This window comes from Athene cunicularia (assembly GCF_003259725.1).
Source record: "Athene cunicularia isolate RWA chromosome 1 unlocalized genomic scaffold, athCun1 chr1_part1, whole genome shotgun sequence".
Lineage (NCBI taxonomy): Eukaryota > Metazoa > Chordata > Aves > Strigiformes > Strigidae > Athene > Athene cunicularia.
Window position 1 is genome coordinate 17,119,505 of NW_020799091.1, and position 25,452 is coordinate 17,144,956.

At 41.0% G+C, this 25,452-nt stretch overlaps 1 protein-coding gene across 2 annotated transcripts in view; it reads left to right on the forward strand.

Moving 5' to 3' along the window:
• The window catches only part of ZC3H12C (zinc finger CCCH-type containing 12C), a 46,319-nt gene extending 24,401 nt beyond the window's left edge, over positions 1 to 21,918 (forward strand). For both annotated transcript variants that reach the window (XM_026854415.1, XM_026854409.1), the window contains exons 3-6: positions 9,881 to 10,020; positions 12,819 to 13,053; positions 13,929 to 14,035; positions 14,803 to 21,918. In XM_026854415.1, the coding sequence (XP_026710216.1) occupies positions 9,881 to 10,020; positions 12,819 to 13,053; positions 13,929 to 14,035; positions 14,803 to 16,199 (1,879 nt within the window). In that variant the 3' untranslated portion in view covers positions 16,200 to 21,918. The remainder of the gene's footprint in view (positions 1 to 9,880; positions 10,021 to 12,818; positions 13,054 to 13,928; positions 14,036 to 14,802) is intronic.
• Positions 21,919 to 25,452: the final 3,534 nt, after the last annotated feature.

Below are 25,452 nucleotides of genomic sequence, written 5' to 3' on the forward strand. Positions count from 1 at the left end.
GTTTCAGATGTCTCCAAGGTTGGAGACTTGACATATTCCCTGGGCCAGTGTTTGAATGCTCTCACTGTAAGAAAGTTTTCTTTGTTTAAAGAACGTTTCTTGTGTTCCAGTTTGTGCATGTTGTCCTGTCACTGGACACCATTGAGAAGTCAGTTTCCATCCTCTTAATTCCCTCCCATCAGATATTTATACACATGGATAAGATCCCCTCAGCCTTCTCTTCTTCAGTCCCAGCTCCCTCTGCCTCTCCTTGTATGACAGGTGCCTTGGTCAATTTTGTTGTCCTTCACTGGATTCTCTCCAGTTATTGTCCATGTTTGTTTTATACTGGGGAGCCCAGAACTGATGCCAGCCCTCTAGGTTGCTGAGCAGAGGGGAAGGATCACCTCCCTCAGTGTGCTGGCAACGCTTCCTAACAAACTCAGGAGGCTGTTGGACTTCTGTGCGACAAATGCACATTGTTGGTTCATGGTTGAGCTTGGTGTTCGTGAGGACCCCAAGGTCCTTCTCTTCAGAGCTGCTTTCCAGTTGGTTGTCTCCCAGCCTGTACTGATGCCTGGTGTTAATCCTCCCCATGTGCAGGATTGGCATTTCCCTCTGTTGAAATTGCTGAAGAAGTACCTGGTTGGCCCGTTTCTCTACCCTGTCAGGGTCCCTCGGAATAGCAGTGCACCCATCTGGTGTACTCCTCCCAGTTATGGGTCCTCTGCAAACCTGCTGAGGGTGCCCTCTGTCCCACTATCCAGGTCATTAAGACAGACATTAAGCAGTGCTTGCTACAATATCAATCCCTGGATATGCCAAAACTGATTGGCCTCCAGCTAGAATTTATGCCACTAATCATAACCCTTTGAGTGTAGAAGTTCAGCCAGATTTCAATCCACCTCTCTGTCCTCTTACCTTGCCCACACTTCATTAATTTGTCAGTGAGGATGTTATAAAAGACAGTGTCAAAAGCTTTGTTAAAGTCACAATAAACAGCATCCACTGCTCTCCTAATCTACTTGAGCCAGTCATCATCTCACCATAGAAGGCTGAGTTTGGTCAAGCATATTTCTGCTTCATAAATCCACGTTGACTGTTCCAAATTGCCTTCACCCAGTCTACATATTTGTTAGGAAAGGGCTTCCAGGAGGATTTGCTCCATCACCTTTGCAGGGATCAAGATGAAGCTGACCAGCCTGTAGATTTGCTCCTTTCTAGTCCTTAGGAACATACCCAATCACCACAACCTTTCAAAGATTACCAAGAATGGCTTCACAGTGTCATTAGCCAGCTCTCTCAACGCCCTCGAGTGTATCCCATCAGGGCCCAGCAACTTGGGAATGTCCCATCTCAGTGTTCTGTGACCTCCACTGAGGGAAAATCTTGTCCTGTCATCTTTGCCCAACTTCCTGCACATCACAGTGGACCAATCTTGAGCTTGGTGGAGGTAATCCTTGAAAATCAACCAGCTCTCCTGTGCCCCTCTTCTCTCCAGGGTCAGATCGCATGGGATTCTCCTGAACAGGCCAAAGTCTGCTCTCCTGAAGTCTGGGGTTGTGATCCTGCTTTTTGCCCTGCTCTTTCTTTGCAGGATCCTGAATCCCACCACTCACAGTCACTGCAGCCAAGGCTGCCCCTGACCTTCACATCTCTGACCAGTTCTACCTTTTTTATAAGTATGAGGTCCAGCAGGTTCCCTTGTTGGGTCCTCAATTGCCCATGTTAAGAAGTTCTCATCAGTGCACTCCAGAAACTTCCTGAATTGCTCATGCCCTGCTGTGTTGGCCAGTCTATTGGCAAAGACATTTCTGCTTTGGTTTTGGTCGGCCAGTTGGCAAAGATGCTTTTGTTCTGCTTGGTCAAGTGGATCCCACTTTTTCCTAGAAATCAGTCTTTGATTATGAAAGTTGGTCCAATGTTTGTAAAACATGAGTCTCTGTTGCCGGCACCAGCTGTACAGCCAGTTGTTTACTGGTAGAATCTGTCCTTTCCCCTTCAAGAAAATAGGTAATAGTAAATAAGGACTTCAAATATTGTAGAAGCTGAAATCTTTCCTTTTAATGTAAAAGAGCAATGTTCAAAGCAGTGGGGGAGATACAGGAATTCACCTGCAGTTCAGACAATCTTGTTCAGATTTCTGTATCTAAATGTCCAGGGTCCTGTTATGAGTAACTAACTATAAATTGGCACAGTCTATTTTTTTTTTCTTTCTACTTTGCTTTTCCAAGCTGTGTCAAATGAGTTCACTTTGGAGCTGCTAAAGGAAATGTGCCTGTGCCCTAAGCAAGACTGTACATAGTCTTTTGATAGATGTTCTTGGGAGCTCTCTCCTACATTCCCACAGAAATGGGTAGCCTCTGATCTATATTCTTACTCCCATATTGTAATAAATGTACTTGATGATACCATTTACTATTAGAATTATTCTAGGTAAGAACTGCTAATTTGCCTTTAAAGGATGTCTTTGATAGGGGGTGGGGGAAGAAGTTTTGTGGAGGTTCTAGTGAGTGATGTCCAGTAATAGAAGTAGGATGAGACAGCTGTCCTCTTCTGGAAGAATCAAACACTCTATGCTGCCCTGTCTCTCCTTTGTATGACTAATTATGATTGAGGTTTCATAACACTGAGTGGCACAAGAGTGCCTAACTTTCAGCCTCGCTTCTATCTTTACTGCCAGGGATGCTTTCCTACCTTCATCTAATCTAGTGACTGTATGGCTGCAAAATTAGTTGATTCAGCTTCCTAATTCAGAGGAAAAAACAAGATCAGAAAGGATTGTTTTTCCATTAGACCTGTAAATGAAACACGATATTTTTGTGGTTGGGAGGTCAGCTAGGTCTGACAAAAGGAAGAAGGATGTGTCTGATTGTGTGACTGGATATTCATATTTGTGTAACTAGTTGCATCTAGTCATCTGATGGTGAGTGGATTTGCGAGTTCCTTGAGGGCAGCACAGAACAAGGTTTGGGCCAGAATAACTTACTCCAGCCAGCCAGAGCCAGCATGGTCTAGTCTGGTAACTACTCCTGTTCCAGACAAGCTGCTTTAGCAAACTGTAATTTGTAGTTTCTGCCTTTTGGTAATGCTTGGAAAGCTTTTCTTATACTTTGAGATGGCATTGCTTGTCATTTGTGCCTTAAACTGAAGACAGCTGATCAGATGCATCTCTGTATTTCAAGTGTAAAGCTCCAATATTGACTAAAGAATATGAATTGGTTGAAGGTTTGTGGTTTTTTTGAAAAAGCAAACCCCGTCTTTCAACTGAATAGCAGAAGGGTGACTTTTGCAGGCTGTGACTTGAAGAGTAGCTGTTTAGTTTCTGTGGGATACTTCAAATTTGGTCTCCTTCTTTCATTATTCTAGCTTTCACACACAGCCTTTTGTTAGAATGCTCTTGCAGATGAGACCAGTCTTTCTGTATGTATTTTTAAACTTAAAATCAGAACTGAACAGCAAATTAGATAATCCCCTAGAGCAGCTCTGGAGCTCCTGATAGACACTTGATGGACTAAGGAATAGGACCCAGGATTCAGTCATGCTATACCTGAGCAGTGGCCTGTGTTGACTTTCCAGGGAACTGGAAACAACAACCCAGCTTCATATGGTGGGTTTTTTTTCGCATGTAGATGATGATGTTGTAATGTAAAAATCTTCATTTAGAGCTGCAGTCCATGCAGGTAAGAAAGACATTTGTCCACTGATATAAAAATGCACTCAGGACTCTTGCTTGGTCAGCACTTATTTAGTGTAAACTGCACAGCATAGATACCTGAGAGGTAAAGCATCTAAGTCAATAGTAGTTCTGTATCCCTATGTGATGAGATTTAAACTACCCTCAATTTTCCCTTTACATAAAGGCAAAGGGTAGGCAAAGAATGTGATCTCTGCCCATCTAGCAACAGTAGATTGTCAGCTCTTCATCCCTACATCTGTGTTCTCCATTGTGTTACTGGACCTTCTATTCATGCATCTCAAACTTCCTCAGCTGAGCCTCCACAGTCTGGACTGGAGAGGAGAAGGTCCTATTTCTCCATGAGGCAGCAGAGGCAAGGTTTTGAGGTTCTCTTGTCCCTTCATTTTAAGACTTCACTGCTGAGGTTGAGAGAGAGGAGCACCTTCTGAAGAGAGAAATACACTGCAGCATATTTGCACAGTCCTTTTCCTTTGTTTGTCCTTTTCAAGGATAAGGTTGGAATGCTGAAAACTGCCTAAAATTGGTTATTGCCATGATACTTTGCTGGAATCAAAGTCAATCTTTTGCCACCAAGAAGTAAGGAATAAGAAACCAGACTTGTTACAAAGACAGTGGGAAAACTTTAACTATTTTATACATTTACTTCCATTCCGTATTTGCTAGTTTTCCCTGCCTACCTTGGGTGCCTTCAGGCTTTCTTTGCTAACGAAAAAAAAAAGTTTGAAATTTTATGTAAACATATATAAAGCTTCATGTTGAAAACGTATAGGCAAAACAGAAGTCTGTTGTGCTTACAGAGAGTGCAACATGAAGATAACTGTTTAGGCAACCGAGTTTTGTCTCCCTTCAGTAACTGGCCATAGTAAATGGTTTGCTGATATCTTGTCTACAAAGAAGTTTTTCCACTACTGCAAATTGTGTCAGTGAAAGGATAGTTTGATTGTCTTATCTCTGTCATATGTAGTTTTCATATGGCAATTTAATTGCATATGTATTTTAACTAACTATTTAGCTGCATAGCCTCTTCTCAGATTGTGTGTTGCTGAGCTTGGTAGACATGACTGTATCTTGGTACCTTGATTCAGGTGTTCATTTTTCAGTGGCACTGGCTGTCTAGTTTCTTAGGTTATTTTGAGAAGTAACTTTGAGGAATAGATAAAAATATTTTTCCAACAAGTAATGATCATGTGGATAGAAGCTCGTCACTGGCAGCTTTGAGCATAACTTCTCTTTGCCTGTTTTGACCCCTGACTGCTGAGTGCGTGACTCTTGCTTGGTCAGACACCCGCATGCATGCCTGGCTGGTGACCACATTTGCCATGCTCCCCAGAGTTGGAGCTTCCTTGTGCTGGAAGCCCTACAGACAGAAGATGCTTTGAAAGATGTTCCAGCTTCCAAGGCTTTTTTTCCTTCAAAGACCTCAAAGCATTCAAGTAATTTGTCATGGGGTAATGGAAAAAAACATTTGGGAACTGTTTCATCTGTTTCGTGTCGGCACCAAGATACATATATATAAAAGGAGCAAATACAGGACTGATAGAAGGCCTGGATTACTGAGAAATGCTTTGGTACAAATTATTTCTGTGATTAGAAAATTAGCAGAGCTTTAAAAAACAGCTGAGGCTAGTGACAAAACCAGGCTGCCAGGCTAAGGAGTCACTAATATGGTACAGGGTGGAAATTCTTACCTCTCTGTGCTATGGACTGAACACAGTTTTTCTCCTATGACATGATAGAAGAAGAGAGTTTGATAAGTCTGAATTTATCAGGTGAATCTGTGTTTTAGTTTTGTTATTCTTGTTTTTAATCAATATGCTTTTACATGGGAGTACCTTGATGTGTCCAGATTTCAGCTGTATAAAAACCTGTGCGTGTATTGCAACAGACATTATTGTAGACCTCAGCTGTAATGTTTCTTGTCATCAGTGTGTATGTTTTCTTTAGCTTTCAAAATCTGAGAGTTCTGTATTGGTTTGAATATTGCATTAGAGCACACCAGAAGTGTTGCAACTATTCTAAGTAGTCAGTATTTTAGGAGTGTATACCACAACTCTTTTCAAGACAGTCACTTGAAAATCTAATTTGGGGGCTATGAAGGTAGCAGAACATGAAAATGTTCTCATCAGATGTTTTACCACTTTCTAACTCTCCTAGCCTAGAAAATTTTGATTGATTATTGCTCGGGAAGTGTTATACTACTCTTTCATTTAAAAATAAAACCACGGCTATCAACAGGCTAAATATAAAAGTGGTGATAAAAAGAATCATTCATGCATGATACGAAAGAGAAATAGATACTTTGTAAGGAATATACTTTATTTTCCTTCAACTAAGAGTGGTAGATTAAACATAGTCAGCAAGCAGACCCACAGCAGTATATACCAATGTCTCACCCAGGGCTATAGCTGTCATCCTGAATTTCACGTAGTTCTAATAATTGGGAAGATGGTTTTTTTAAAGACAGTTTTTCTTGACAAAGAACTACAAGCATTTCTCCTCTTTTTTTCCTTCTGATTAGTTGTCAAAGTCAGAAGAAGCAGTATGATTTCAGTCTTTTCACCATATGATGTATCATAAAGCTGATGAAGCACAAAGATCACAAAAAGGAGAGCATCAAATTTGCATGACAACAAAACAGAATAAAAGAACAAATTTTAATTGCACATCTTTTTCACAGACTTTCTCACTAAATATTTAAATTTCTTGAAATTTGTATCCACTCAGATACCAGCTTAGGCATGTGTCTGAAAAGGAGCGGAAAAAAACGTGAAGATTTATATGAGCTATAAATCCACTTACTCAGCAATGCAGAAAAGCTAGCATGTATTGTAATGCATTTCCCATTACTGTTTTGTAGCGTTTATTTAAAATTTATGTTCTGGATGAAAGAATTTTAATAGTCTGTGTTAGGCAAGAGAGAACTAAGGAGCTGAAGTGCCTGGTCCTCCCCCTGCCTTTAAAAGCGTGGCTTGAATTCCAACCTGATGGAAAGCAATAGGCAAGAATGTCCATTTCTTTCAGAAAGGCCAGGATTTCATTCCAGAAATGATCTCTCAGGCTTATGGGAAGAAACATACTGTTACTAAAACATAGTCTAACAAAATGCTTGTTCGCTGTCAGGAGTGAAAAGTAGTTTTATCCATTTGAAACCATGAAGATTGTTTAGAGTAATAACAGTACAGTGATTCCACTGGAATTTAGTAGCTGGAACAAGCCCTTCCTGACTGTTTTAAAATGGATTGCAACATGTGTATGGTTGCACATGACCTGCTGATAGCATGAACAGTAACTTCTTGTATCAGGCTTTGCAAAGGAGGCTTTATGGCTGCCCACTGGGTATTGAATGAGCACCATGTGCCCTGATTTTGTGTTGCAGAGAGATGTAATTAGACTTGCCATGGCTGGAAATACTATTGGCCATTCTTTCTATGCATGTGTGCATGTGCATTATAAATATGACATATCTGAGTGTGGTTTAGTTTCTCATTCCTGGAAAGATTTGAAATACATGAAGATACTACTCTTTCAGCCAAACAAGCACAGGAATAGTGGTATAGTTAAAACAAAGCCTAGAAAAAATAGTGCTATATCTTTTATTATTACAGTATTATTACTGTGTAATACTGTATTACATGATATTGTCATACAAACTAGGGAATGCATTATTGCAGAAGCCTATAACCATAGCTAAACAGGATGAGATACCTAGGTGTCTTGCTTCTGTTCTTAGTGTAGCCCTATAGGCACAGAAGATGGACTTAAAGTATCCTTGGAGTACCCTGTGCTAAAACTCTACAAATGTATATGATTATGTTTTGAGGTCCTGGTTCCAGCATCATTAAAGAGGAAGTAGTACAGTTCCTTATTTTTTTTTTTTTTTTTTTTTTTGTTTGGGGCCTGTAACCTTCAACACAGCCTCTGTTGAGGATGATGCTTTGTGAGAGGTGTTAGCCATGACTACTTCTCTCTGGACACCTAGACACAGATGAACGTGTACACCACCACCATCACAGGCTTCTGGAATCTGAACACTATTTCAAAATTTTTCTCACTTTTACTGTGGCGCTTCATCCATTGCACAATTACTCAAGCTCCCTCAAAGCATCAAGGAACGTACAGCAGTGCTGTGTTTTAGAAAGCTGGAAACACTAAGTACTTCAGAATGGTCATACTAAAAAAAAAAAAAAAAGTTTGTAATTTTTGGCGTTTTTATTTACTTCAAAACATGCAAGCAGGAGGAACTTAGGATCCCTGATGCTATCCATCATCATATTGTCCCCTTCACAAATCACTCCATGGTGAAAGAATTGTCTTACCTTTCTGGAAAGCAGATTGTGGCATACCTGCTATTATGCAACAAGCCATCCAAGTGAAAGGTAACAGCTTGCTGCCATGCCCCCGTGTTTCTTCTGCTACATAGAGCTGTGGCGTTGGGAGACACCTCACAAAACTTGCTCATCTCTTCCTGTGCCTGGAGAACCCAGACTGGCCCCAGAGGAGCTGTCTGACTACTTCTGCCAAGTGTCTGGTGAGGACACTGCCCAAAATCCATGGGCAGACTGTCCCACTGATCAGTTAGAAAGCTTTTTCTAACATACTGTTTAACTGTTCTTTACGCTAGTAAGGACTTTTCTGTCCTTACCCAGTGGGACTATGGTGGGTTGGCTGTGGTTCCCCCCACCAGCAGAACAGGGGAGAAAACGGAAAGAACAGGAGCAAGAAAACTTGTGGGTCAAAATAATGACAGGGAAGTCACTCACCAAGTACTATTGCATAACAGACTCAGCTTGGGGAGTTTAGTTTAATTTATAGCCAATTAACATAAATATTTAGTTACTGATTCAGGTATTGGGAAACAAAAAAGACATTAAAATACCTAGGGGGAAAGACATCTCTCCTTTTCCCAGGCTTGCTTAACTCCAAACACCTGTCCTCTCCACTTTCTTATCACAGCCTCACTCCAAGACACCTGCTCCTATGCCTTGTCCTGGCTGCAGGTGACACTCAGTGCCTTCAGAGAGGCACTGAGGGGTGCAGGGGGTTGGAATCAGGACAGCACAGTTTTTCTCTGCTGCTCCTTCCTTCTTGTAATTTTCCTGTTCCCCACAGACTTCAAGTCCCTCTGGGGGGAACCTGCTCCTCATGAAACACCTCCTCTTCCTCTAGCCCTGGTGTTCCCTCATTCTCTTCACCTCCACTGTGGAGCTGGGTACCAAAACTTTTCCATGGACTCTCAATGATTGCTGTCTTCTATTTTAATTGCCTTCTGTATACTAAAGATTGTTTTGTTCATCCACAGGCTGTCTTTTTTCTCCAGATTAACTAAATGTACTTCCTTCAGCCTTTCCCCATAAGTCTTGGTTCACTTTCTTTTGGATTCTTTCCAGTTCATCTGTGTCTTTTGTAATATGTTGTGCCCGAAACTGGATGTAGAAGTTGGCTGTGGACTCTCTTGCCTTTAGAAAATGACATAATTGCGTCTTTTGCCTTACCTCAGACAGTTATTGCACAACAGATGCACCTCTTTTGTTTTGCTTCTGTCTGATCGGTTTCTGCTTAACTGTCTCACCACGGCTTTTTTAATATACAATTAATTTCTTCTGAAGTGCAGTACTAAGCAAATTCTTTGTTTTGTCATGTTGATTTTGGACAGTCTCTCCAGTTTGTCTAACCTGTCCTGCAGAGTGCCTGCCATCCATTTGGGCGTGGAGACCACCTACTCTATCTTTCCCTGTTCAGATGGGACCTTGGAGTTCCTTCAGCAGGGATCTGCTGTCTCTTCCCCTGCCGCCATGCACACTGGCACTCAGTATTCATCTGCTGGCATCTCCTGAACACATTGCACTCTTTCATGTTGGTATTTCAGGCCTCCTGCTTTCCCCCATCAAATCTCCGTGGTGCCTGTTATACTGTGTACTTTTGGATGGGCTATGAGGATTTTTAATACTCCCTACTTATATTTTTCCTTACTTGTCAAATCTGTGTGTAGATGATAAAAACTTCTGGTAGATTTAGTATTCCTCTCCCACACCATTCTGGAAGTGGTGGCGATATTTGGGCAAGGCTCAGGCTGACTCCCAGCTGCCTTTAGAAACCGTGGAGCAAGTGAAAAGCTTGGCTTTGAGATCTGTGCTTCGCTGTGCTCTGTTTACAGTCACAGAAAAGCAAAATCATATAATAAGGGATTTTAATGTGTTTCAGCCATGGAAACAAAGAAGTGTTTTCCTGTCGAGGAATCAAATTGGCAGTAGACTGGTTTTTGGAAAGAGGCCACAAGGATGTTACTGTGTTTGTGCCGGCATGGAGGAAGGAACAGTCAAGACCTGATGCTCTTATCACAGGTAAGCTCTGTTCCACCTTCACTGGTTTGTTTGATGCTTTGCACAGCATGCTACTGCTCAAATGAACAAATCATTAGAAATGAAAGACTAAAATAGAAAGTATCTTTGGTGCAGTTAACTTCATTGTGATCTTCGGAAGGAAAAAGACAAAGCAAGGCCGTCCCCACATCTTCCTGTTCTGCTTGCCTGATAAATTTTCCATTAACGTTGCTACTTATTTCTTGAAGAATGTAATTGCCATTTTTAAAATCTGTTACGCCCATGTAGCATTGGCAGCAAAGAGGTTTGTAGTTAGTGATTCGCTGGGTGATCTAGTAGTGAGCAGATTCTGCCAGGCTGGCCTGTCTGCCAGTCACCTGCTGTGAGTCACTGCCCATGCTTGGGGTACGGGAATTATCCTGACAGAAAGGGAATGGTTCCCCTTTTCATCATTACTATTAGCAAGTGAGACACCTTTTGAAAATTTTAATTCTGAACATTTTTATCTAGAAAAAAAATGGTGTGGAGGTATTTATTTCTTGAATCAAATTAATTGATTCTGTATGAAGGCTGGAGAGTCATCCTCGTTCTGCCCTGAAGGTGAAGCAGAGGAGAATTTGGGTTTAAAAAACCCCATAGAATTTAGATGGGAGGGGGAATTAGTGTTTTAGGGGTTGTTGGGATTTTTTTAAACATGTCTACCTTTAAAGGGAGGGAAAACTTTTGAGAGCAGTAGCTATGGCTTCTAATAGAGTATGGAAGCATGTTTTGATTACCGTGTGCATTTTCAAATATCTGGAAAGATCTTCACAGCATTTCATTTGCTTAATTGCTACTGGAATACATCATGTTGATGCAAGAAAATATTTGGAAAGCTGCTGTTCTCCCCTCATCACAGGCAGCATGGAGCCTTTCTCCTGAAGCCTTTCTCTTTCACTGTACTAGTGTTTGATGTGTGAGAAGACCACTGGCTAAGTAATAAAGATTTGGCTATTTAGAAATAAATTGTGACATCTACTAGACCTGTGGATAAGGCTAGAAGCCCCAAAGGAGTTTCAAGAAAGTAGCAAGACTTAGAATTGACCAGCTGTCTATCAATGAAAAATCAGTTTGCTATGTGTCATCATGGACCCTGAAAATAGGAGGAAGATCAAAGCAGCTTATTGTATCTTCTGTAAAACAGGTTCTTCAGTTTTCTTATTAGGATGTAAGGAACCTGTTTGCTACCAGTCTTGTGAAATACATTTGTGCTGACACTCTGTTTCTAGAGATATACACCTGAAATATGTGGCCACTTGAAATTTTGAAAAAGTCTTAGATGACTAACATGAAGATGGTTCTAGACTGTTGATATTCATGAGAAGGTTCTTGGACTAAGCTGTATCTTACAACAGCTGTATCTTTATTACTTATTAATCATCACATGGCAGACACTTTTTATTATTTCTTAGTGGGGGAAAAAGATCACCTTCCATCACACTCTTATTCATCATTTTATACATGGCAAGGGGGGATTACAAAAAGATTGGGTTTAATTTAAAATCTTGTGCACATTCTACTAAGTGGATAAATGCTTTTATCAAATATATTGCTTGTATGTCATATTAATGCCTGTTTCTTCCTGTTGAAGTCTTTTGGTTTTTTTCTTCTCTTAGATGGAACATGTCCCCTGTCAAGTTTCTTGTGCTACAAAACAGTTGAGTTATTTGAGATCTCAACTGTTACTAGGAGGCATGACTCATATTTACTTCACAAGCATCTTCTGCCATTTTAGATGTTGCCTATTTTTTTTGTTTATTTTTCTTTCATAGCTTGTCTGTTCTGAGGAGTTTGACAGCTAGGAGAATCAACACAAGGGGTATGTGCCCCAGTGCTGGGTACAACCTACTTTGTAGTCTGAACCCATCTTGTAAAGCTCCTTGGGATCTCCAGGTTCCCCACAGAGAAAGAGAAAATGCTTTTGGATAGGTGATTGACAGACTGTGTAGGACAAGAAGGAATTAAAAATGCTAAACATGCTTGTTTAGCGGGATTAAAGAGAAATCTGTTAGGATTTGATAAGAATTTATATATAAATTTGTAAACCCTTCATGGAAAGATACATTCTGAACTACTACCAGAGGTAAAAAAAACAAAACCAACAACCACATTTGCTGGGGGTTACAAGAGGATATCAGAGGTCCTTTTAGGGGATGCTGTTAATGTTTGTGAAGTGTCTTGAGTGTTTGTACAGAACATTGGTTTTTTTAGTCCTGAATACTAGTAGCAAGCCTTTCTCTTAATAGGCAGAGACTTCAATGAGACAGACACATTAACATGAGCCTACTAGATTTATTTCAAAACACGTTTCTTGCTGGGTATCACAAAGATGGAAGAGGTTGTTTTTTTCCAAGGGGTTCAGTTATGGGAAACCCTTGGCTGTACCTGGATGTAGCCCTCCTATTCAATGAAATGTTCAGCAGTGCTTAAAACCACCCCTTCAACCATAGGAGTTTTTCCCAATCATTTTGATAAGTACTGTTTCTTTAGAGCCACAGCAACATGCACAAGGTTCCCTGTGTTAGTCTTAGAGAAATGGAATGGAGCAGGAGGTTTTGATTTGTTTGTGGGTTTTTTTGAAAGTATTGCCAGTTGACTGCTGACTGTAATTTCAGATATCATATATCAGACACATTCTGCTGGACTATAACCATTTAAGACATGTTTAGTCCTAAGCACTTGGGTATCCTTCCCCAAATCTAATGTCTTTGGAGATCAGGTAAATGTCTTTTTCTTTTCTTTCTTTTTCCTTTTAAACTTTTGATTCTTATTCCTTGTAGATCAAGAAATCTTGCGTAAATTAGAAAAGGAGAAGATTCTTGTGTTCACACCGTCCCGCCGAGTGCAAGGGAGAAGGGTGGTCTGCTATGATGACCGATTTATAGTGAAATTGGCCTTTGAGTCAGACGGCATCATTGTTTCCAATGATAACTACAGGGATCTAGCTAATGAAAAGCCTGAATGGAAGAAGTTCATAGATGAACGCTTGCTGATGTATTCATTTGTTAATGACAAGTAAGTCATTCTATCTTTATACATGCCACTAAAATAATTGAGGAAAGGACAGTTTGAAGACCTGTATGAATTTCTTACCTTACACCCAAATCATTAGGTACATGTAGGAAAACAGGAAGAATAATCATAAATTTGGTCTTCTGATTAAAAGTACTTGAAATCTGGTTTTTGCTAGAGCTTTTTTATAATAATAGCCTTATATCTTTTTATGCCGTTTTTTCCTTTTTTGGTATATGCCGATGTATATTTGATGTACACTATGGTATAATATTCCAATTCTCCTGATATACCAACCCAGCATTTTTGAGTGCCTGTGCTTAGGCTCCTAAATCCTAGAGTCATAGAAAAACCCATGTTGAAATGAACCTTAGGAGGTCTCTAGTTCACCTGTCTGCTTAGATCCAGCTATGGTATCTTCATACCCCAGCATATGGATCAACTGCATTACTGCTGGTGGGCAGGCAGGCTCTTGTATTTGAGTGCCTAAATACTGATGCAAGAGTCCTAGGCAATCAGCACGGTTTTGCAAAGTTAGTTGTGGCATTTTAATAAATCACTGCCTGTACTGCTGCTCTTACTTTGATTTAGGAGTGGTCTGTGTGCAGCCCTGCTTTGCCACAGAGCAGTCAGCTGAGCTAGACTAAAGGTGTCTGAAGCAGACTAGGGGTGTCCACACAGTCTATTTCCATGACTCATCTCTTGGGCAGCACCTGCAGCTGAAAAGTGGCCTTTCAAAACAGCTCTCAAAGTACCCAGGCTTAAAAGTGTCAGCTTGGCAGGTTATGATGGATAAGGTCACAAGGTTCTTGGTCATTACACGAGGAATATGAAAAGTCTTGTTTGCTTCTATAATATACTTCTTTTTTTCTTTATAGATTTATGCCTCCTGATGATCCTCTTGGCCGCCATGGTCCAAGTCTGGACAATTTTCTTAGAAAGAAGCCTATTGTTCCAGAACATAAGAAGCAACCATGTCCATATGGTAATTTGATTTAACTTGACAGTTTTCTGTACCACTGGGTCTGGGCACCAAACTTCTGCTTTATTTTACACTGCCAAAAATAAAAGCTTTTTAAAAGAGGTTTTTACATTGTTGTCTTAGCCTAACAGGGGTTGAAATGCTGAGCTGATGGTAGACACAGAAGCGATTTTTTTCATGTGCTAGTTAGAGAACATTTCTATCTGCTAGTTGAAATAAAGGAACAACTTTATTAATCACTCATGGGAATAGATCCAAAACAGCACCTAAATTCTGCAGGCTCCAGAAAGCCATTTTCTAATGTGATTTGGTCGTAAGACATCTAAGTTTTCTTCCAGAAAATTGAGCTGTCTGAAGTTTAACTACTGAGCATCCCTACAGGCACACCACCATCTTGAATGAGCTGAAACCTGCTGGTCTTATGACTCTGTGGGACTTTTCCTGTTAAGTTTTCTGTCTGTATATCTACTTGGCCCAATACAGCATGTGTGTACAGACACACTGATGCTGTCATGTTCAGCTCAAAATGTGGTTGGTAGCATTGGTCTACATTCCTAGAGTGATAGGTGCAGCACACTGCCACTGCCCTTTTTTCCCCCACAGTACAAGAGAGGACATCTTAGATCTCACACTGTGTCACACAAAACCATTTGCAAGATCTTTCAAATCATTGGTAAAACTTTAAATGGGGGGGCATTTCCATTGTTCGATGATGAAATCGTTTTTGGTTTTGGTTTTTTTTTTAAATCTGATTATGTTTGTATTAACAGGGAAGAAATGTACCTATGGACACAAATGCAAATACTATCATCCAGAAAGAGGAAATCAGCCTCAGCGATCTGTAGCTGATGAACTTCGTGCCATGTCTAGAAGCACAGCTGCCAAAACTACAAATGAAGGAGGACTGGTAAAAAGCAATAGCGTTCCCTGTAGCACTAAAAATGATGGCACTTCTGAGCTGAAGCGTGCTGCTCCAAAGAGGCAATCAGACCCTAGTATAAGGACTCAAGTCTATCAGGACTTGGAGGAAAAGCTTCCCACCAAAAACAAATTGGAAACCAGGTCTGTACCTTCTTTAGTTAGTATACCAAGTTCCTCTGCTGCAAAACCCCAAAGTACTGCACCTTTAACTAACGGCCTTCCATCCGGAGTTCACTTCCCACCTCAGGATCAAAGACCACAGGGACAGTATCCTACAGTGATGATGGCAACCAAAAATCACGGAACGCCAATGCCTTATGACCAGTATCCAAAATGTGAGTCTCCTGTGGATGTAGGGTATTACTCTATGCTGAGTGCATATTCAAATCTAAGTATATCTGGTCCACGTAGTCCTGAAAGGCGCTTCTCCTTGGACACAGATTATAGGATCAGCTCTGTAGCTTCTGACTGTAGCAGTGAAGGGAGTGTTAGCTGTGGCAGTAGTGATTCCTACGTGGGTTACAGCGATCGCTCTTACATGAGTTCACCTGACCCACAGCTAGAGGAGAACTTGAAGTGCCAACATATGCACCCCCATGGCCGCCTTAACACTCAGCCCTTCCTACAGAGCTACCACGAGCCTCTCACACGAGTGCAAAGCTATAATCACGAAGAACCAAAGCATCACCACAAACCTCCAATTCCATACATGGCTGTGCATCTCCAGCATCCAGCAGTCGGTGCTCGTTCTAGTTGTCCAAACGACTACTCTACATCTCAGAGTTCGTCACATTCAAAGACCATGCATCTGGGGAGAGCCCTTGTGTCCACGAGAATAGACAGCGTTTCAGACTCACGTTTATACGATAATTCTCCATTAAGACACAGAAAGCCTTATTCTGGCCAAGATGGGCTTGGAAGTTGGGATAGGCAGAGTTACGGGATGGATGCGTACGGCTACCGCCAGACCTACTCCTTGCCAAGTAACCCCACACAGCCATGTTATGAGCAGTTTGCCTTCCAAAGCTTAGCTGAACAGCAGGACCAGACCTGGCGTGTACCTTACTGTGGAGTCCCTCAAGACCTTCCAAGGCACCAAGACACCCGGGAGAAGGTTTACATTAACCTCTGCAACATCTTCCCCCCTGATCTTGTGAGGATCGTTATGAAGAAGCACCCTCACGTGACGGACGCTCAGCAGCTCGCTGCAGCCATCTTAGTGGAAAAATCTCAGCTAGGTTATTGAGAGATGATGCATCTTTGTGGTGTCTAGTAGTTTTCAGCTCAGCTCTGATGCTGAGGGAGGTTTGCTACAATAGCATTTGGGATCTCCTTCTCAGCAAGGAGGTTATATAGTAATCCGTTTATGTGAAATACTGTATCCTGGAGTCTGTATGTATAGCCCCATGCATCGGAAGTACCAGATATGTTTTGTGTTCTAGTTTGAAAATTTTTAAATGGCTATTTTCACAGCTGGAGAATGTTCCAGTTTAAATTAATACATATATATATATATATAAAAAAAAATCTGTGGTCTCTGGTTATAATCTTTGGTGCATCAGGGGTTTATATGCAGCACTTTCTATCCTTATTACATGTTGGGATTTTTGGTTTTGTTTTTTAACTTGCTGGATGTTTGTCCTAGAGCTGCATGGTATTAAAACAACCTGCAGAAAAAGGATTTTGCTACTTCTGGCAGACAATTTTCAAGCCAAGTTTTTTAACTTTTTACAACACCATAAGTATATATGTATGTTTGTTTTGTGAGCTTTTTTTGTGCTATAATCATCTATTTATAGGAAGCAAAGATTTACTACAGCACTGACTTCATTTTTTTAAACAAATCATTGTTACCAGTTAACAGTGAAATGGGTAACAATATATTGGTAATTTATAGTATGGCACTTTTCATTGCTTTCTTTGTTTTGTTTAAATAGTTACATGCTTTGTTGATGCAGTTAATTAGTAAGATCAGATGCAATCAGAGGAGGGGAAAAAAAAAAAATTTTTTTTTAAACTAATTTATGGATAAGGTAAAGCCTTATTGCCTGATTTTCAAAGGTGCTGAGAATTTGCAGCCACCTTTGAACTAACAGAAGCTGCAAACTATCAGAACCTTCTCCCCAAACCAGGCCACCACGTTTCAGTTCCCATCTGTTGTTACCCAGCTCTGTGTATTTCTGGTCACTAGAAGGGGGCCTGAAATCATAGGGTCCCATTTAGTTGGTTTATGTGTTTTTTCTTTGTATTGCTGCACAAGTGTACTGGATAAAATACGCTTTTCATAAAATATTTACCTGTTTTTAAATGAATTTAATTATTTCAATGCAAATTTTGTATTTAAGGTACTGTTTGATTTTTCTTGCTATTTATCAAGGCTGGCCTGAAAAGGTTTTGTGTGTTGAGGATATGCAACATTTATTAACTGCACTATGGTAATGATATTGTAGTTCAAAATAATAACTTAAACTTTTTTTTCCTTTCCTGTTTCAGTTGGGGAGGGGAGGGTTGCGGGGAGAGAAGATACCGTATGTATTTCTGAAATTAGTTTTTGGCCTGTTGCATCGTGTAGGCCTGATTCTTGCCACAAATAGTGTAGTGTTAGAAACAGACAAACCAAGTCTGTTTTAGTATTAGTAAGGGATATTTCTGGTTTTAAGTCATGGGTTTTACTACACTCATATGCTTTTTTTATATATATAATAGAAATAGATTTTGCAGTTGATGTCAGATGTACTTATGTGACTGCCCACAGTTTTAGGTTTCCATCCATTGTAACAATGTTCAGTGTTTAAAAAAAAAAAATCATTAGTTTACACTATTACTGCTGATAATTTTGGTACACTTGCTGGAATTTAAAGTAAGGCCCTGAAGAACCAGAAAGTACCTTTTACTGTTGATACAAATTGTATCTTTTTAACTGAGAAGTATTTTGATTTGTAGATTTAGTAGAGACACAAATGTATAACTATAACTAGTCTTTTGGGCAACATTTTATCCCTTATTTAAAAATTAGAGATTTCAGAAATAGAATAGACTTAGGCAAGTAAAAGTAGATATTTATTTAGGTGTCTGTCTCAATTTCACATATTTAAAAAAAAAAAAGAAACTATTGGCATCTTCTTCCTTCTAAAATCTTTGTAGTGGGAACTCACTAAAATAAAGGTAAAATGCTGCCTGAAAATGATGTCCAAGCACCTTTGAATACGAAGACGTTTTCTCTACTTGTGTGACACTGTGTGTTGCAGTAAGTAGGATTTGGGTATACAGTAAATGCTTCTAAAGAGCATTGTGCTTATAGACATATCCAATAATCTGAACCGTGTTCAGCAAACCAATTCAGGACATAGTGCTCATGCAGCTTCCACTGCTGATGTGCTGCAGGATCTGCCGTCGCCTGTCCCTGCGGCGATACCAGAGGGGCTCTACGCCATCTGTCCTGCATCTGTTTAGGGAGAGGACCTCTTCACCTGTGGCAACAGTTTTTCCCTGGATTTGGTTGGTCGCCATCCGTAGAGCATGTTTTAATGTAGGAATTGATGCAGCGCTGATGCTGAGGTGTGGACTGGGAAATGGGTCTCATCTTAGTTGTACACTAAGATTTTTTAAAATTTAATTACACTTAAGTACTACACCATAGTGTAGATGCAGCTGTTTTAATAATGCAATTATTATATTTGTGTTTTTAATGGGTTTCTACATTTATTTTTTATGTAGGGATTTACTTCTGCCAAAAGTTGAATTCCTTTAAGCATGAACAGAAATGTATATGTAATAGAGGTGTTTCATCTTTTTCCCTATCACATGAGCATCAGAATGCTTCCTACCTTGTACCTGTAGCAGTCTGGCCTAGAGTATTGGATCAGCAGGCTTAATTAACCACGTTGTTAAAATTGTGTGAGGAGACACATGAGACTGTGTGCTCTAGCACCCAGGCCTGGGTTATCAGTATTGATTGCCTCCGCGTATGTTTAATGCAGTATTGAATCCCTGAAAGTGTGTTGATTGCTAGGGAATTCTTGTAATAGGTTCTGTGCTTTGTACTCAAGCACTGAAAATGCTTTAAAAGTATAAGGATAGGAGTAATATGGCGGTTTTTAATGTTGTGCAATGATGTGCTAGTTCCTCTTAGACTCTCTTATGCTGAGTAAAGCAATATTGGCCTTGATATTTCCTTTGGTTTTGCTGTGATAATAAAGAAAATTAGGAGTTGCATGTGAACTCCCCCACAATGAAGAGATCAGTCTGTATATTTAACAGTCTTTAGAGAGGACACCACCAATAAACATGAACCCAGTGATACTGGTCAAATGCTACCTTTTCCAGTGTAATTGTGTTGATGCAAAAAAATTAACTGTAACATCCTGTACTACTTAAACAGTAAAGATAGTTCAGTGATACTGTCTTTGCCCCAGCTGTGTGCTAAAATTGCAGTGAAGGATTAAGTGTCTTCAAATTAGGCCTGTCCCACCACTAAGAGGGCAACACTTTCCCTTGTCTTCAGTACTTGAGAGTTGTTTTGATACTTAGCAGAAACTTCATATTTTTAGGTACAATCCCAAGCTATTGTAGCTGCATCAGTAATGGTAATAGATGCACAGTATTTTGAATGCACATTTACATTAGGTATCTGCCCACAACTGTTTTGTATACAACGTGTTGCCAGTATTTAGAGTTTTTAATAATGTCCCATGGACACCTAATTTGGAGCTAAATATGCCCAGTCTATTAATCACTTTGCTGTCTTTTAAAAAAAAAAAATGTGTGTGTGTGTGCATATGTATGTATATATACACATTCACATATACTTGGCAAGTGGGTTTAAGGCTACTACTAATAGTCTGAGGTAAGATCATATCTTTTCAGATGTCCTATTTCCTTTGGTATGTCTGAATTGTATCTTGGTCCTTCACTGCAAAATAGCTCTGGGGAGAGCCAAAAGCCTGATGTGTTCATGTGACACCCCAAAAAGAAGGGGTGCCAGGCTGGTGAAGCCCTTGAAGAGGACTTTTGCAGCCTTGGAATATGTGGACTGTTGTTGAGCTATTGATGATCATCTGCTGTGAAAGAGATAGTGGTGAACACTTTTCCAAAAATATCAAAGCTATCAGTGTAAGCCAGAGTACCTCACTTGGAACGGAAAGACAGAGGTGTTTGCCCCAGCAAGGTGAGCACCAGAGAACTAAATGCCTTGGCTGAGAGATACCGCAGCATCTTGCCACAGTAAGAGACTACCAAAACATTTATCAGTTTTATCAGTTGATGGTTTGACCAAGGTATTTTCAATGTGTAAAGCTTGAAAAGAATGAGACACAATGCTTTTATACTCTCTGGAGCATTTATAAAAATACCCAACTGACTTTTCATTGCTACTGAAAATATAAAATACTGTGCAATTAAAGAGACCGTTTTTTAAAATAAAAATAATTTAGAAATTATTTATTTTGATTTACAGTGTGACTTGCTAATTTATTCCTTGCATTATAAGGCCATGGTGGAGTGCTGTTTATATTTTTTATTTATCATAGGAACCAAAACTGCTGAGAAGGAAAAACAACAGATTTAAACTTAAAACAAAACTCTATGGCCTTGTTTTGTTTTTTATAAAAGGGTTGAGATTTTATAAATGTCAATTCATGTGTTTTATATACTTTGTAAATTTTAGAGTTCAAGAATTTTGTTCAAATTAAATATGTATGTGCACATCATTTAGACTAACCTTGTAACTAATCCTAAAATCATCTGTGTTAAATGATTGTTCCAGCTAACCTTTTGCTAGGGAACGTGAGAGATGTTCAGACTTCATCTTTAGATGTAATAGACATTTCATAGATCACCAGTTTCTGATGAAAACCTTAAGATATATTTACCTAATCCCACGTGAAAGGTCTGTTTGCATGTGAATCATCTTACTGTATGCTGGCTTTTCCTTGCAGTGCATTACAAGGTAATACACTGGTACATGTGAAGGATGTGGTAGAGGTTTATAAAGACACTATCAAATACAGTGTGTTGTTCATAGTTATGAGTAGGCTTTAAATAACTTTCCAGCTTCCATTTTCAGGTCTTAAAAGAGTTGTCATAACTTGTGCTTGCACTGTTTATTACTCTGTCTACCCTTTAATCTAAATGATTGCAATAGTTCTCATCCCCTCTCTTAGACTTAACAGCTGTTGGAGGGCCCAGTCTCCTGAACACTTACATGTGTGCCTGGCTTCAGAACAAGTACTTGCATGGTCCAATTTTAGTAGCATTAGAGAAAAACCTGACTAAACTGCTGTGTGTGTAAGTGTGGGAGGGCTGGGGACTTGAGGAGCATGGCTGAGGAACCACCTGCTCCCAAGAAGAGGTGAGATCTCACTGATGCTGACAGGTCATTTGGCCAGGATTGCACTTTGTGGTCGTTGGAAACACCCACAAACCAAAGCCACTTTGAGGTTTAAGCACATCCATTTTCCATGTTTCAAAGATGTAACAATCTACTCTTCACCTTGTAAGACAAAACCTCTCTGCTTTTTGTAGAACAAATATTTTTTGTCTCAGATGAAGTCTAATTTACCACATGAGGTTGGCTGGTTGCTTCCTTTTTATTTATCTGAATGACATTCTTAATGAAACTGATATTTAGAAACTGTTTTACCAGCATATTACAGAACATCCTTCAAGGAAGCAGAAATACAGATACAGCAGCAATAATTGTGTTTTGTAGTTCTTTTTGCCTAATTATCTCTGTACATGTGTTGAGTAGGTGAGATTTAAATACTGTCCTGAAGTCCTCTCCAGAAAAAAAAAAAAAAAAGTTAAAAACAATGTTTGGACTACTTGATAAAGCAATTGTCAAACTGGCTCTTTGTTCCTTCACTGGTTGTTCTGTATTATTTCTGTGATGTGACTATTCACATCTTAAAACCACCTTCTGAACCATACAAAAGACCATGTACATGGATTCTGCTTTTAGAGAAAAATAAAGATTCATTTTCCTCATTGATGGGCTGTTTTTTTCATAAAAAAAAGTAATCTCAAGAGCAGGTAGCAGTGCATTAGAGAGAGCTTTGTGTTCCTTCCTGCACAACAAAACTGCTTGCTTTAATTTACTCAGTGTTTCAAGCATATGAATTATTACATTTTTAATGTAATAGTTCATGTTTAATAGGCTATTTCCCCTCATTTTGCTGACTAAGAAAACTAAAACTCTGGGGTTAAGCAGCCACATGAGTCATTTAGTAGCAAATTTGGATTTAGACATTGTGCTAGGGGACCCAGTCTCCTTTTGAGTACTGATACACATCTATTCAGCTTTTGTTGTGTAATTATTAGCCACCTTCCTCAGAATATTGTGGGGTAAGTAGAGTAGAACAGAATTTAGAATAATTGTCTGATGAATGCAAAGATATAGCAGAAGATGCTGTGAGCTGTGATAAAATGACTACTCAAAATGCAGGGAGCCATTGAATTGTATTTTTGCCGAATTGCATTGCCTGGCTAGGGCCACCATGCCAAATTTGCCAGGACCCCTTTTCCTTCCCTCTCCAGCCCAAAGTGCTGGTGCAGGAGCAGCCTGCCAGCCCTGTTAGGGGGAGCAAAGCAGGGTGATAGGAATGCAGATGGAATGAGCGGTTTGCCTAAAAAAAAGAAACAGTGTGTTGCCCTTCATCAGTTGTGACCGCTGTTAATTTGCTTAATGCAAATGTTTTGCACAGCTGTGAACATCTGCTGTTTCACTGTATCAGCCTGAGCATATATGACTGCTCCTCCTTTCAGGGCAAACGGAGGCACTGGAGTGAAACTCAAAGTCCCTTCCCAGCAGCTGAGTGGAAATGCTACAAGTGAGGTACCTCAGGGGATGCTGATCTCAAAACTCATGATGGTGTGCGTGAACCATGACTGATCACAGTGGCAGTGGAGCAGAGGAGTGATGGGAAGCTGCATTCGTGTAATGTGAGGGACAGGAAGCGCTTCCCTGTCTTGGGGCGAGGTGCTCTCATCCCAGGAAATACCTCTGCAGCCTGCACCACTGCTGATAAACTGCTTGGCTTCAGGGGGTGGTTCCTTTGCAAGCTCTGGCATGAGGCTTCTTGGTCTCTAGCATACTGCTTTGTGCTTTGGAGAAGGCCTAAAGCAATGAAGAGACGCTTCAGGTCCTTGGGAAAACTGCTTAAGGGTTTGGGGGCACAAATTGTGTTCTTCTCCATCCCTTTGGTTGGGGGGATGGATGAGGAAGATTACAGGGGAATTCAGCAGATGAATGGGTGGCTCCAAGACTGGTGTTACCATCAGGGCTTTGGATTCTTCAATCATGGGTTGGTATACAGGGCACCTGATCTTTTGACATTAGACAGAATGCACCTGTCCCAGAGAGGGAAGGAGATCTTGGGGCAGGAGTTAGCTGGGCTCATTGACAGAGCTTTACACTGGATGTGAAGGGGGAAGGGGGCAAAACATCAGCCCATCTGAAATGTGTGTATACCAATGCACACAGCATGGGTAACAAACAGGAGGAGCTTGTAGCCGTGATGAAACAGGAACATTACGATGTTGTTGCTATTACAGAAACATGGTGGGATGTTTCCCATGACTGGAGTGTGCCAATTGATGGGTACAAGCTCTTTAAGAGGGATAGACAGGGGAGGAGAGGTGGTGGGGTGGCTCTGTATGTCAGGGACTGTTATGATTGCTTTGAGTACAAGTGTAGTGAAGACAGGGTGGAATGTCTTTGCGTTAGAATCAGGGGGAAGGCCAACAGGGCAGATGTTGTAGTGGGAGTCTACTACAGGCCACCCACCCAGGGCAGAGGTGGGTGAAATATTCTATAGGATTTAGGTGAAATCTCACGATTGCTTGCCTTTGTTCTTGTGGGTGACTTTAACATCCCAGACATCTGCTGGAAATACAACACAGCAGAGCGGGACTAGTCACAGAGATTTCTGGAATGTGTAGCAGATAACTTCCTGTCACAGCTGGTGAGTGAACCGACCAGAGAAGGTGCGCTGCTGGATCTCCTCTTTGTGAACAGAGAAGGGGTGGTGGACGACATGGAGGTTGGAGACCGACTAGGGCACAGCGATCATGAAATAATAGAGTTCTCTGTTCTTAGAGAGTCCAGGAGAGAGCTAAGCAGGACTGACATCCTGAACTTCAGAAGGGCTGACTTTGTCTTGTTTAGGCACCTACTTGTATGGATCCCCTGGGAGACTCTCCTGAAGGGTATAGGGGCCCAGGAAGGCTGGGCGCTCTTTAAGAAGGAAGTGTTAATGGCTCAGGAGCAGGCAGTCCTATGGTGCTCTAAGAGAAGCCGACGCCAGAGAAGACCACCCTGGCTGAACAGAGAGCTTTGGCTGGAACTCAGGGAGAAAAGGAGAGTTTACAGCCTTTGGAAGAAGGGGCTAGCCACTCACAGTAAGTACAGAGAGGCTGTGAGGCTATGCAGGGTGGAAATCAGAAGGGCTAAAGCCCAACTGGATATTAATTTGGCCTCTGCAATCAAGCATAGCAAGAAAAGTTTCTATAAGTATGTCAGTAGCAAAAGAAAGACCAGGGAGAGTCTCCATCCCCTGCTAGACACAGAAGGAAATATGGTAAGAAGTGATGAGGAAAATGCTGAGGTGCTTAATGCCTTCTTTGCCTCAATCTTTAATAACAAGACTAGTTGTACTGAAGGAATCCAGCCTCCTCAGACAGAAGACAGAGACTGGCAGAACGACCCCCCCGCAATCCAGGAGACAGTCAGTGACCTGCTGCATCACATAGATATACAGAGGTCTATGGGACCAGATGGGATACACCCGAGGGTGCTGAAGGAACTGGCAGATGTGATCACCAGGCCACTTTCTATCATTTACCAGCAGTCCTGGCTAACCAGGGAGGTCCTGACTGATTGGGAATTGGCCAATGTGACGCCCATCTATAAGAAGGGTTGGAAGGATGATCCAGGAAATTACAGGTCTGTCAGCTTGACTTCGGTGCCCAGGAAGCTGATGGAGCAGCTCATCCTAAACACCATAATGCAACACATGAGGGACAACCAGGGGGCCCAGTCAGCATGGGGTTATGAAAGGCAGGTCCTGCCTGACAAACCTGATCTCCTTCTACGACAGGGCGACCTGCTTATTGGATGAGGGAAAGGCTGTGTATGTAATTTACTTTGACTTTAGCAAGGCTTTTGACACTGTTTCCCACAGCATTCTCCTGGCAAAAATGGCTGCTTGAGGTTTAGACAATTGCACACTTTGCTGGGTAAAAAACTGGCCAAACAACTGGGCCCAGAGAGTTGTGGTGAATGGAGTTAAATCCAGTTGGTCACGAGTGGTGTCCCCCAGGGCTCAGTGTTGGGGCTACTCCTGTTTAACATCTTTATTGATGATCTAGACGAGGGGATCGAGTGCACCCTCAGTCAGTTTGCAGATGACACCCAGTTGGGTGGGAGTGTTGATCTGCTCGAGGGTAGGGAGGCTCTGCAGAGAGACCTGGACAGGCTGGAGCCATGGGCTGAGCCCAACTGG